At 43.7% G+C, this 14916-nt stretch overlaps 1 protein-coding gene across 1 annotated transcript; it reads right to left on the minus strand.

Moving 5' to 3' along the window:
- Positions 1 to 174: 174 nt before the first annotated feature.
- Positions 175 to 14916, minus strand: ankrd33ba (ankyrin repeat domain 33ba). The gene is made up of 6 exons (XM_070986587.1): positions 14083 to 14916; positions 4556 to 4685; positions 4091 to 4231; positions 3361 to 3502; positions 2471 to 2669; positions 175 to 1717 (listed from the first exon to the last, which is right to left on the minus strand). Exons 1-6 carry the CDS (start codon positions 14530 to 14532, stop codon positions 1172 to 1174), a joined length of 1608 nt encoding a protein of 535 aa, XP_070842688.1. The 5' UTR covers positions 14533 to 14916; the 3' UTR covers positions 175 to 1171.

The following is a 14916-nucleotide window of genomic DNA, read 5'->3' on the forward strand; positions in this document are numbered from 1 at the left end:
TAGTACTGTCACATTGATCGAGGCTCACCCCTAACTCTGACTTATTTGTGAAAATCAAGGAGAAATGCAAAAAATAAAAAATAAATCCCATCATTTTCTCATTAAGTTCCCAACACATCACGTCCGAGGCGCTTGAAACTGTAACAGCGTCATTTGGCTCAATCACAATCACAGTCACTGTTAGCAGAAGTGTTTTATTTCGTCCACGTCATCCACACCAAACTCACACGTCTGAGAGCCTCATTCATTGCATGTTAGTTTATCTCTATTATAACCAGAGTCAATGTGGTTTTGCAATGTAAACATCTGGAGCGTTTGCATTTTCTTATTTAAGCGTCACGTCACAGTAGTGCTCTGCATTTCAGTCTCGCTCTCCAACATTAAGACTAGAAAACAGACTTGTTTATATATACGTGAAAAAGTCCATGTTGAATAAAAAAAAATAAAGGTTTGTCATCAAAAAGCATTAAAATCTCTAATATAAAATATATATGCGAAATACATTCGTGGGTTCATCATTATAAAGCAAAACAAAAAGCATCTAAAATCACTGCTGTCAAATGCCATTAATATTCTATGTGAGCTTATGTTTAGCATTCTAAGTCAATATGACATGCCCATTAGTATTCTCCGCTGAATTATTATAAAGACATTATTCCATAACATCTTTAATAAATTGCTTCTTTTTTTTAGGCAGAAAAATAAACACATTTCTGCTTACAATCCCAAAGAATGTGTGTGTTAATTAGTGTCTTCTGCTCCAACACAGTGTGACACCCTACAGAAACACCGCTGTATTGAGCACCCAAAGCGTAACAAACTATACAGTAGACTTGGCCATCCATTAAAAAAAAAGCAATAAATATGAAAAATAAGTTAGCTACAAACATTTCAAGTATCAAATCCCCTGGGTATTCGCTGTATGACATCATAAAGGACACTGAGCATCGCGCACTTCTGTCAAAGCTCTGGCAGCCATTTTTCCGAGGCCAACCAGCAACAGCAACCTTCAGTCTTCAGACCTCTTTCAGGAACACTGTTGGTAATTTTAGGCTCACCCTGAGCACAGAAACTGTAGAGAAACAAAAGAAAAATCTATTAAAATCAATGGTCTCTCCAGATTTTGTCTCTTTTTGGGGTAGTGTACATGACAACCTCTGAGGCAATGATATCATTTCCTTTTCCCGGCAGCAAGGTGTCTCTTGGTTATAGCCTCCAGCCTCCTCCTCTCAGCCTCCTCGGCTTTCCTCCGCTCTTCTTTTAGCTCCTTGTACCGCCACTTTGGGATCTGCAGCAGGTGCCCCCCTCCGTCTTTGGCGGTGCTCTTCCTCCGGATCTTTTCTGGTTCATAAGTGGACGGGGGGGCCTTGGACACCCTCACTTTTGGGATGCTGAACCCCGGCCTGACGCTGCTCCTCCTCAGCACCATGTGCATGGGCAGCAGGCTGGTTCTCCGCAGCTCCAGGGCTTCGTTATAAGTCACCATGCCCTGGCTGGAGCTCCTGTGTCGAGGCACCAGGCTCTGGGCCTGAAGGCTGGCCCGGCGGTCTGCTGAGTTCTTGGCCACCAGTGTGACCCGGGAGTTCTGGAAGAGTTTGAGATGGCTGTCCACCCTGTCAGGGTTGACAGAGCGGAGCTCTTTGGCGCGCTGCTGGCGGATGATCTCAGGAACTGCGTGGCGCCGTTTGCCCACACTTGGAGGGCTGTCAGGACACACCTGAACAATATGAATAGGATGGAATTACTAATTGTAATATCAGAATTTTTGGGGTTCTACAATTCTGGCTGCTTAATGAACACAAATCAGTGCTTTAGCAGTGTACTGCAGTTACTGGTAATCTTGCATGAATAACCTGCTTATCAGATAAGGCTGCTGTTAATTATATCCTTTAATTATTCTGAATAAATCCCATGAAAATGCAGAGAATTTGTTGATAAAAATTAAAGATACATTAGCGGCAGATTTATCCTTTAATGGCATTATTACACAATATTATTAATAGTTTATTTGCACACTGATTCTATGAAACAGCAGTGATAGAACTGTTTCATCCCACGACTTGATAAAAAAAAAAATCAGAAGTAATTCGCATGCAAGTGCAAAAGCACACAATTATCGACTGTTCTGTCAAATTTCAAGTCTGTGGAAGGTGATTTGCACGCTGAACAAGAATGTTTGGCTCCATCAGAAGATAAGAAAATAAGCTCCGGTATCTCCAACTGTGCTGCGAACGTGCAGACACCACCAGGAATAATGCAGAGGAGAGCAACTTTATAGACTTTAAAAAATCCTTCCTTATCACAAAGACTCATCACCTGTATGTTAATTACTTCACCTTTTCTCATCTTAAATTTGCTTGTTGGTGTGAGGGAGTAAGCGAGGGACATGAGGGTTGGGGTACATGTGTTCCTGGATCCTGTGGAGTTTGTTTAATTGGCATTTAATGCTGATTGGAGCTTAATTACTCACTGTATGGCATGCCACTGCAATGAAAGGGCTGCTCATGGCGGTTGTAATCGAGACCATGTGGTCGATGACACCTTCATCCTCGGGGTTGGTGACATTGGCGATGTTGAAGACGGTCCGCACAGTGTCTGATAGGCGCTTCAGACAGCCACGGGGCTCCTGGGCTTTGGCTACCAGTGATGCAAGTGGAGGCCACTCTAGACTGGGAGAACAAATTTGATAAAAATTCACTGCACACTGTCAATTTTCCTCTGCAGCGTCATAAAGTCAGTCATTGCCTCTCTCAGGACTACTTCTGCATTATGTTTTTGTGTTGCTTGATGCATGTGCAATACTAGGTATAGTTTATTCTTCGCCTTTTCCAATCAATCAATGGCTACTTGCACTGACGCTCCATATATTTACTGTGTGGCATGTCTTAATCTCTGTATCTTGCAGCCAATAGCCAAAAACAAACATGAACCCAAATGTGTCAGGAAAGACCTGCACAGAAACACCAATGACTTGTGCGTAACTACATAGCTTGAATGCTAGTCAGGATTATTTCTACAAAGCCAGCTGGCAGGAATAGACTGTGTTCTCGAGACAGAATCAAGACGCTGAGTTGTGGGGTAGATTGAGTGAAGAAGTAGAGAAAAGTAACTCAGCACCTCGAGGCAAAAAGGTTCATCGTAACACTTTTTTTTGCAACATAATTGAAGTGTAAACAAGGTAACGCCTCTCTGATTTCCATAAAAATTGCAGTTCCCCTGAAAACTAGATTAATATTTTCTTTATACACGTAAATCTGCCTGTCTTGCACCGCCATGATGAAATGCACCACTGCTTCAGATGTTGGCGTATGAGACATTGGCCATGACACACAGACATACAGAGACACAGCTACAGTTTACCTGTATGTATCACAGTACTGGCGGGGGCAGGGCCGTTCCATCAGGCGTGTCATCACCCAGGCAGTTTCATAACGGCCCGTAAATAAAGCCCACTCCCTCGCAGTCAAATGGCGGCCAAAGTCCCTGGCGTTCAGGGCAGCTCCTGGAAGAAGAAGATTAAATATCTCAACGAAAGGACGTAGCAGAAGGTCGATACGCAGAGATGTGGGTTAAAAGATAAGAAGGTGGAAGTAGAAAGAGTTACATGTACTGAAGAGGAGAAGAAGGCTGACGACAGATGTAAGTGCTCACAATGCCAAAATAAACAAATTAATCTATAAGGAGTCATTCCCACCATTACATCCTGATAATGAGGCCCGTCTTGATAATTTGGTATCAAATCTCTTCATTAGTTCCATAGTTATGGCTAAAAAGGAAATAGTCATCTGATAACACAAATCTGAATCACAGCCAAAACTTATTCAAATTGTCCATCTGTCCACTAATTTTCTGAAAATCTGTTCATAGTTTTCTGAGCTGCCCCGATGGCACAACAATGGCAGAATAAACAACATCTTTTTTGACTGTAATCAGTAAAATCTTCCACCTAAAAAAAATGCAGGTATTTTGTAAAACGCAGACACATGAGCGACCCGCTGCGAGGCTTTGCCGACCCCTAGTGGAGGCCGGGGCCCCCCAGGTTGGGAAGCGGAGCTTTAGAGGTTTGTGCATTAGGTGTCATTTTCCTCACCTGCCATCATGAGCGCGCGCACGCATTCCACCCTGCCCTGCATGGCGGCTTTCATCAGAGCGGTGAAGCCGTGGCAGTTCCTCCTCTCGATGTCCAGCCCAGAGTAGTAGTTGAGCAGGTAGTTGGTGATTGTTATGTGGCCTTGAAGAACAGAGGGACGGACAGTAGTTACTGTTGGTCACATACACACTTGTCATATTTTGGACACTGCTGCTCCTTATTTGCTTCCACACACTCCTCACTTCCATGAATGCGATGCAGACTTGCGTTTTTAATGCTTTTTATGCTGTGTGTTCTTCTGTGTCAGCATTAATGTCAAACTGTCCGAGTGTGTGTATTTGTATCAGTGTGCAAATGTTCAACGGTGCTGTGAACCAGCCTGTCAGTGTGTGTGTGTGTTTGTATGTAACAAACCCATTGTCTGATACACTACTGCGTCCACTCGTGTGTGTGTGTGTGTGTTACCTGCTTGAGCGGCAGTGATGAGAGCTGTGTTCCCCTCGCTGTCCTGCCAGTTGACATCCAGATACGGACACTGAGACAGCGCTATGACCACGTCCACGTAACCTTGGTAACATGCAACCAACAGCCCTATCTGAGAAAAAAAAGTGACAGGAGAGGAGATAGAGGAAGAGGAGTTAAAAGACGAGGGAAAGGGAGAGAGGCTTAAGGGTGGAATCAGCAAAAATGTTCAGGAACACAAACTCGCCAAAGGAGATGAAGTAAAACTGCAGTAAAGTGCTGACAGAGAGGAAGCAGTACGAAGAAAAATGCGATTACGGCAGCCAGTGTCAGTAGAAATCCACGAGACCAGGAGATCTTTGTGCATCTTTCAAAACTAACTCCCTTGAATAAATGTGACAACTGTTGTCTTTTCATTGAGAGCTGAACCGACTTGAACTCAGCGGAAAAAGAAACTGTCTCCCCGTCTGATTGTCGCTGGTGTGTGTGTGTGTTTGCGCGCCTGTGTGTGTGTTCGTGCCAGAACAGGAACCCTTTTATGTGTGTGTGTGTGTGTGTGTGTGTGTGTATCTGTGTAAATGTTAGTCTGCGAGCGTGTGAGTCTTGGAAAACTCCTGGAAATGCTGGGTGCTTTCCGGAAGGTGCGCACTTCATCAGCCAAGACAAACAAGTTTACCAGCAGAGAAGAGAGCTGCGAGCAGCAGGAACACAGAGTTCTCAGCTGACATATTATATACATGGTGTACTTATACATTTATACATGAACTGTTTCTGTTAGAAAGTCTCTCACTGGATGGGTCAGAGCGCCGGTGGATAAATGCTGATGCTTGGATTTTCTCAAAGTAGGCAATATATTAAAATATTAATCTGGTTTCAAGATGACTTTTGACAGCAGAAGCATAAATGTACTGCATTTAAATCTGTAAATGACTGCGTTTCAACTCCATGCAAAAGATGACAAAACAAAACAAAACAAAAAAAGAATGCATACACGGGCTCGCAGGCGTAACCTCAGAAGCCGGAGCCCTCGGAAAAATTGAATTTGCAGCGCAGTCAGACAAACAACAATGTGTTGTTCTTAACGACCTATTAATTGGCAAGCATTGGCAGACCCAACAGGGACTCTTCATTAGTGCTTTATTAAAGCCAGGTGTGCTGCAAAGGTCAACCAGTCAGCCCTACTCCATGTCAAAGCACGCAGACATCAGCGCCAAGGCAAACATTTATGTATTCTCCTTCAGGTGCCTGCTGAGAGTCATCAAGACACAGCGCAGGCATTTTAATTTAGACCTTGTGTTTCCCCAATGCGCTTATACCTCTTCATGTAAGTTTCATTTTCCAGTGAATGCACCGCTTGAGATTGAACCAACTTCGCTAAAATAGAGAGTGATAAAAGCCAGTCAGCTGGCTGAGTCATACTGTACATCACCTCCAAGTAGGAGGTTTGCTGAAAGTACATGTCTTTTGTTAACATGCTGATTAAAACAGAAGACACCATTACTCTTATATTTAATGCCATGTGAATGTCAAACCTGTGCCATCTGTGCAAATATGTACTTATATATTTTTTCTACTGTGCAACAGCACAAAACACTGTAAAGCAAGGCAAGGCAATATTATTTTTACACTCTTTTTGTATATAATGTACATGTGTATACTTTATTATATTTTGTATCCCTTTTTCAACATCTCCTTTTTATTCTTGCTATTACTGCTGTCTGTAACAACTTAATTTCTCCAGTGTGGGATCAATAAAGTTTTATCTTATCTTGAAGAGTTAACAATCTGACTCAATTCAAACTTCACTGGCAAGAGTAAAGTTTCATAGAGTTTGGGTGAATTGTTGCGATTTTAACCAAATTTGATATTCTGTGAGTAGATCTGTTTTGTGAACCTGCTGCTGTGACATGATGTTCTTTTCATCAGAGCGCTCATAAAATCTACTTGATGCTTTGCTCCTCTTGGCACAATGCGTTTTTAGTCTTGGTTCCACGGCACACTGCGTTACTGCGCTAAATTATTCTCTCCAACTCTGATGTGGATGTGATCAAAAGTTCTGTCTCGCTGAAATGAATAAATACAATAATGAAGCCTGGTACAGAGAGGGCCTGGAGGTGGATAGAAAACCAAAGTTTGTGCCAGCCACCCCCACATCTACCTACTACCCACACACACACACACACACACACACACACACACACACACACACACGGACATGATACTGACAGGTCGTGTGAAAGGATAGAATTATATGAGCGTCTCCACATAATGAATTCTAAACAATATCACCACTCAAGTCAAAGTCAAATACAAAAGCTCATGCACTTCAATACATCGATCTTACACACAGTTGCAGAATGTTTCAGTGATTCTGTATTTAACCAGCATCAAGAATATATAAGCATCATCAACGTGCGACCTGTCATCTTCTTTAGGTTTAGTCCTCAGTGTGGGCTCAGTTAAAACGATGCCTTGCAGCATTTACAGTACCTGCATGATAGCTGTTTTCTCATCTGTGAGACGAACTGAGCTTAAACTTTTGACGAAGACGAGCCAAGCTGTCAGCCAGCTGGGTACGGAGTCACGGTGGTATTGTGAGCCCAGAGAGTTTTAAGGGGAAAAGGCGCTCCTGTGGAGCGACTTGTGGATTGTCTGGAAGGAGTTCACTCACGCTGGCACAGCTCCAGATAGCTCTATCTGGTTAGACACACGCATGTGGAGCTTGTCTATGTCTTTCTCTTACTCTTCACACACACACGCACACACATTCTTGGCATCCCTCCAGCCTTGCTGTGATGTACTTAGCAGCATGCCCTACAGCATGTCTGGAGCAATCTCAGTCGTCTGACAATGTCCTATTTTCTCTGTGAACCTTTCTCACACACAAATACACCAGCGTTTAACTTCTTTTTCTTTTTTTTTTTTCCTCCCAGGCACTAGTTTTTTATACAGCCTGTCCCTATCATACACGCAAGAATGTTTGTTACATCTACTGGGCTCTGATGCTCTTTACCGGTGGCTGCTGGCAATGTTGGTGACTGAAGAATCAGAGAGAAGAGTACCAGCGAAATGCACTCACAAGCACACGACTGCAGACACAAACATGAATGCAGAAAAGGCAATCATGTGCTACATAATATTATCCACTCAATGGCTAACTCTGAGGCTAAAGGGCTAAAAATAACATCACCAGGCCGCTCAACAACCCTGAAACAATCAAGAGAGGTACTTCCATGGATGGATGAGTGTGTGCACTGCATGCTTGCAAGATAGAGATGGGGTAAAATGTGAAGTGAGACGCTGACAGAGATTCAAATCCTCGCTGATACTTTTTGGAGGATTATGTATTTTGTATATAGGCCAAATGAAGATGTAGACTACAGCAATTTTAAAGCTTTTCATTGTGTGATAGTGATGGATGTGGACTTATGTCCTCCTCTGACTGTAATCTCGTCTGTTTCATCACACTGGATTGGAGCTGCCTTCATAAAGTGTGCTTTTTACACCTAAACTTAATGCACACCTTTTCTTTTATAATGGCGTGTAAAGTATAAAATAGAAAACCTGGTCAGAGCCACTGCAAAGATCCTGCACACAACACCGATCCCAAGACAGTTAAGACCTGTCGTGTGTTCAAAACTACAGTATATTAATATTCACTGACTGCAAGACCAGTTTACCCTGATCTTTGCCTGTTAGGTTGTTGCAATTGAAGTGATATAACTATTTTTTTGTGCCTTACAAAGCAATTTAAGTACCAGCCTCATTAATTAGAACCAAAAACACTTGGCTAATCCACCAGCATTTGTCACCGTATAAAAAAAAAAGGATGAGAACAATTTTATCTGAATAAGTACACAGGACAGAACAGACCAATGTGACAATTACAGAGATTCTTAGCCAAAAGAAGTTGTAGTTGAACTTAAGCTTGCATTTGTCGTCAAGGTGAGTGGGCCATGATGCACTCTGACACACCCACACACAAATACACACAAATTCTGGTCAACATATTATTAGCCCCTGTAGACAGACACACACAGACCCACAGACAAAGACACAAACACACACACTCACAAAGTAATCTGAGGAATATCCAGAGCCAGGAATAGAAAGGCTTAGCCGTATCAGTCTGACACAGAGAGAGAGCGTGGGGGAGGGAGAGAGACCGAACTGTGTATCTACAGTTAATGTAAGAATGCTGTAATAATTGGCTCCAATGAGGACAACACAATGCCCAGTGCAACCCTTTCCAGCCCGTCGAGTTGCAGTTTACGCTCATCTCTGTCCAGACTCATATCATGTACGCAGTGAAGACTGTGGACAGGATTTTAATGAAAGGTACTAAGTGTGTTTTTTGGTGAAAAGAAAGTTATCGCTATATTTGTATGATTCCAGTGAATCATTTCCAGTGAGAAACATGCTGTCTTCACTTAGAGACTATTTTTGCAGAGGAGCACAGAGGACTGATACAGAGCCTCATCACATGGTGCAACGACAAGCACCTGAAACTCAATATCAGCAGAACCAGTGAGCTTTTGGTGGACTACAATCCTTCAAATGTGGATGCTGCTGCTACAGATTGGAAAACGCGGATGCTTCAACCTGGCAGCACGAAAAAATCTATATAATCAGCACAGTTTCCAGGTGGACTCTCACGATTAGTGTCAACAGTTCAGTATCTGACCACATGTGAAATATGGCCACAATGTCCCCATCTGTTCCCGAGTTATGGTGTCGAAGAACGGCCAGAAAAGTGCTTTTGCGAAACATTATGATCAGAGACGATTCAGAGACGAGAGACACCACACTTAAGAGTCATTTCCTGTATCTGGATCATGTGGGTGTTGGCTCTCACCGGCCCACTTAGGAGACATGTGGCAGGTCCTGAGTCTATTCACTCCAATAGGAGAAGTGAATGTTAGATTAGGACAGATTCTTTGACCCTACAGTCACTGCAGTGAACACTGGACTCACTTAGGAGACAGGAAGTGCAAACAATTTCGCACCACTGGTGCATCGTAAATGGGAACTCTTGTCATAGGGCATCTTTGTTATGATGTTACAGTGAAGTTGACCTTTGACCTTTCAGATACAAAATGTTATCACTTCATCATGTTATCCTATGAGACATTTGTGTGAAGTTTTGTCATAAATAGTGTATGAATTCGGATCTATTGCCACTAAACCTTTGAGTCCAAGTCAATGTTTGTTCCAAATATGAAGAAATTCCCTCAAGGTGCTTCTGAGATACTGAGTTCATGGGAATGGGATGGGATGGGGTGGAGGCAAAACGACTAAGACAGCATCCCAAACAAGTAGAAACCTGTTTAATCTCCCCATAATGTCCAATTGGCCTTCCACTGGGAGAGTAACCAAGTGCCTGCTTCCCTTGTGAGTTCCCCTATGTGACTTCCTCAATAAACCAAATTTTCTAAATATAAATCCTGCAAATCATCTGAACGTCAGATAACCTGTTCCTCTGCAGCCTGCATAATCCCAGTATAATATGTCGGTTTTGCATTTTACAGTAAATCTTTGTGCTCAAGAACGTGCACACATGTGCAGGAAATGCACTCCAGCCCGTCCTCAATCACATACCATACGCACTGACACACAGACGTACTGGGCCATGTTTCTGTCAATAGCCTCCCTGTTAGCCGTCTTTCTGTCTGCAGCTGAGCGTTCACATGGCTGCATCAAATCAGAAGTGTATGACTGTCACTTTGATTTTTCCACTCATCTATACTTGCTAGCAGCATCATGCTTATTACCATCTGCAGAGCCCGATTTCTGTCTCTCCCCGCCTGTGCCTCATTTAGTCCGCCTGCTTGTTGGTGTGATGGTCGATGCGCCTGTTGGTCAGCTGTGCTCCTCTGCCTGTCTGACACTCTGCGGTTGACTTTGTCGTCTGGTCCCTGAAACGTACTGTATACGTCCTTGTTTGTCACCCGATCTCACCCCGTTTGGAAAATTTGATTGTGTTCTGGAGCAGGAGTGTGCGTGTGTGTGTGTGCGTGTGTGTGAGGGAGAGTCAGGCAGGGTGGCCTAATTTAAGTTGATTGGATTCTGTGTGTGTGTGTGTGTGTGTGTGTGTGTGTGTGTGAGAGAGAGAGAGAGAGAGAGAGAAAGAGAGACTGTCCTAAACAGGGTCAGAGGCCTATGGACATTGATACAGTTGATACATGACATTAACACACACACACACACACACACACACACACACACACACACACACACACACACACACACACACACACACACATCTCCTAATGGTCAACATTCACAAGAGACCCTGATGTTTGTTGACCTGCATTCACCCCTTTTACAGCACAATGCCATTAGTTTGTTGAACTCTCATCCAGCCAGCAGCCATTAGTCACAGCACTGACAATACAGGGATTCTGACATCACAGCATATATAATAACTATGCCTTAATTAGAAGGAGAATCATTTACACGTGCTTGAATACGACCTACATAATGGCTTGTCATTGAATTTAGCATTCAGACCGTGTTTAGTTTAAGCATGGATTGTCTCTCACAAAGGGAACAGGGGACGTGCTCTGTCTGTTTATGTCAACAAGTGTTTGTCTGGATGATTCTGTTGTGATCAGGATTTCAAACAATGGATGCGACTGATAATTTGTGAAAAAAAAAGCATTCATTTTGTTAAGTGAACCCTCATCGTCGGCTGGAATATTTACAAAAAATGGCTGTACGGTCCACTGCAGGTCTACGGCTCGTGTCTATCAAATTTCCTTTGCATTCCTAAAGATCCATTTTGAAACATTTGTTCTTTCCTGTCATGTCACACTGTTTTTATTTATTTATTTTTTTTAAGCAAATGTTGCTTTGGGCTATTGGGCTTGTTTTTCTTCCATCATTTCATTATGAAACCTATTTCTGGACCATATTAATGTGATGTAACCGAGTGCTGGCTATAAACCAAACAGACCCTTGTGGATACTTTGAGTCCAAAATCTACCATTCCTGTTCACCACATCATATCAGACCACACACGGCTTATGCTTCCTTAATACCTTAACCTTTTCTGTGCAGCATGCAGTGAATGTACTAATTGAACTACCATTAACTACAGCCTCAGGTTTAATCTCTTGTGTTGGCACATATCCACCTCGCTGAAGTAACTTTCAGCACAGAAATCCCTATCAGCTCCTGCGCTGCTATTCTGTAGCTGACCCTGACATCTGACCTCTCTGTTGAAGGAGAACATTAGCATCAGAGGCAACAAAGTCTGTGCATGTAAATATGACTGAACCTCTTCTCTGCACCCTCAGAGCTTATTTAGCTCTCCAAGACAGTCTACAAAACATCAATACAGCCTACTCTTTCCAGAATGCATCAGTGTTAACATTAACTATTCTTAGTGATTCCACCTGTTTAGTCCACTTTAACTGCAAAAGGGATACGCTTTTGAACTATTTCTGTGCAGCCAGACAACAACACAATACTTCCATAAACTTCAGCTATAATTTAACACGACCGCCACAGTGGTTTCTTTGTCTTCCTGGTATGTAGTCCCTCTTTGTCTCGCACATCGCACTGTCAAGCTGTCTGCTATATCAGGATGTTGACATCTGCGCTCGGATGTTGAACACACACGCGCACACGTGCACTAATGAGCTAAACAGATTGATGTAAACGTGTTTCTGATGGATGTGTTTCCTAACCTGTATTGTGTCTGGGTGTGTGAGGTCGCAGGGCATAGCAAAGTGAATGGCGAATGCACTAGCACACATCCTAGTTCTGCATGCAACCACAGAGCTGCTACACACACACACACACACACACACACACACACACACACACACACACACACACACACACACACACACACACACACACACACAAACACACTATATGCAAGCTTGTGTTTTGGGGCGCTTACAAATGAATCCCCTCTATCTTACATTCCAATGATGTCATTCCTACTCTTCCTCATCAGTAATTACATACATACTGAGAATTAAAGAGGGAGAGGTGGTGAGAGAGGTATAGAAAAGAGGAGAAGAGACGCAAAGAAATGGGGGTTGCGAAAAGGTTAGAGATGCAAATTTGTGACGTAAGGTCAGTAGTATGAAAACTCAGACCAGCTGGGAAATGTTCAGTGGTGAAACTACAAGAATAAAACACACCCTTGCTCTGCAACTACAGGTTAGCTGCCTCTGACAAAGGCGCTGCACTCCAAACCTCTCTACCAGAGCTCTTTAGTTGCCAGCGGTAGAAGACTCTATAGCGATGTGCTGCTTCTGTGTAGAAAAAAAACTAACCTCACACAAATACTGTCACTATAATACATGATAAAAGGCGTGTGGTTCCTGTTCAGCACAGGGCTCATTGCCAGCTAATTCAATTACTGTTAAGCAAAATGTCCAGATCAATGGAAAGTAGCCCAACGTCCCATCTGTACGGATTGATCTCTTTGCTCTGGGCTGCAGTTCTTTGGCAGGCGTGAAGTGATACACAAGGTGTGAAGGGACGCGTGCTTTGATTGCACGCAATAAGCAGTAACTCTTTTGATAAATCACCTTTTGGGAAAAATCTAAATTTGTTTATGGAATTTTTAATAATTCAACAAACAGGCGCGGCTACTTTGCTATTGTCGAATTTATGGTTTTAAAATGCATCTTGGGTCATTAGCAAGGCTGTCCTTAGACACACGAATACCATCATCTCATTGGTAGATGTGTTTACCCACAGCCTCCCACAAATTGAATCCAACTCCAGAAATAAGAAAATGCAGTCAGATGCACTCCCACATACACATAAATGTGCCTGCATGACCACACACACACACACACACACACACACACACACACACACACACACACACACACACACACGCAGGCAGCCACAGGACTGTGAGTTCTGCTAACCATGAGAGACTTCGGTGTTTTTATAGAGCCTGAGGTTTCTCACCCTCGCAAAAATTGAGGTGTGTCAACACAGAGACCTGTCAGAAAAATGAAAAATGACTCAGGATAAGGGTGTGAGCTCATTATAGAAATAAACCGTCAAAGGAAAACAAGAAAACATATATAAGATTTAAAAATGAGGCATTTTCCAGCCAAGTCACATATCAAAATATCAGACAAATATTTGATTGTGAATTGAGTGATTATTAATCAGATCATTATTGCATTAAGTTAAAGATTTATTGAGACGTTTGTGTGATAGCCAACATGGGCCTGGAAAGTGAGACACTGCAGTAAGCTCGGACTTCCTTCATCTACTGAATGTGAGGCTTCTTCACTGAACCTGTTGCACGGAGTGACAGGCAGGTGATGGAGGCTGTCTGCAGACGGGCCTGTGTGTGGTGGCCAACTAATACCCAAAAAGTGCACCTGAAAAAAGCCATTGCTCCATAACTTGTCCATAAATGATGTGACTGCAGGCTTCTAAGAAATTCAACAAAGCCTTGTCCTTCACTCTAGTTTGTTACAAGTGATGTGTGACTACTGAAAGTATTAGTAAGAGGTTACTCAGTGCCCCTACTGTGTGCTCCGTACCCTGTTATTCCTGTCCTTCTCCTTGACCTCCTCCTCCTTCACTCCATGCCGTATCATTATCCGGACGATAGCCGCGTTGTTGGTGCAGCACGCCTGGAAAAAAGAGAGGGGCCGCGGGCTTTCCGGAGACGGGGTGCGCTCCGAGTCCGCGAACACATCATCCGGCGGGTAGAAGGAGTCGTCCGACGCGATGCTCCGGCAATCTTCCAAGTCCTCGAAGTCAACTTCTTCGAATTCATCATCGTCTTCCTCCCCTCCGTCGTCGTCGTCTTCATCCTCCTCATCGCACGAGCCCAGGTAATCCTCGTCAGAGTTGGACAGGGGCTCCTCAGCTATGGTCGGGTGGACTTGGGTGATGTTCCCCCCGACTTTTTGCTGCTGGAGCTGGAGCTGTTTGACCCGGACAGACGAAGCGCCTCCTCCATCCCTGTCGTCCGTGATAAGCACCATCTAACCCCCGAGCCTAGGGCACTGTCCTCGGGGTAGAGTGCAGCCTGGCACGCGGGGCGCTGGCATGGGACTGGCTGTCTCTGCAGACAAGAGCTGAAGCAAACTGCCGTACCCAAAAAGTCTTTTACATCGCCCACTGGAGCCTAAATTACACAAACTCCCTGACCCGTGGCGTGGACTAGTTGAGCATGTTGCGCGTGCAGTTGCCCATCAGTTACCCTCGGAGTTGTTGACGCTGTGCCCATCTGAGCCGTGAACGCCTCACGAAGTGCGCTCCCGACGCACTTATCCGGTTCCAGAGCACATTAATGGAAAAAGCAAATTGAAGTGGAGCTAAAGCAGAAAGTAAAACTGCTGCGCACACGACCGACCGTCCCATGTAGG

Source organism: Chaetodon trifascialis, chromosome 18 (assembly GCF_039877785.1).
Source record: "Chaetodon trifascialis isolate fChaTrf1 chromosome 18, fChaTrf1.hap1, whole genome shotgun sequence".
NCBI classification, from domain to species: domain Eukaryota; kingdom Metazoa; phylum Chordata; class Actinopteri; order Chaetodontiformes; family Chaetodontidae; genus Chaetodon; species Chaetodon trifascialis.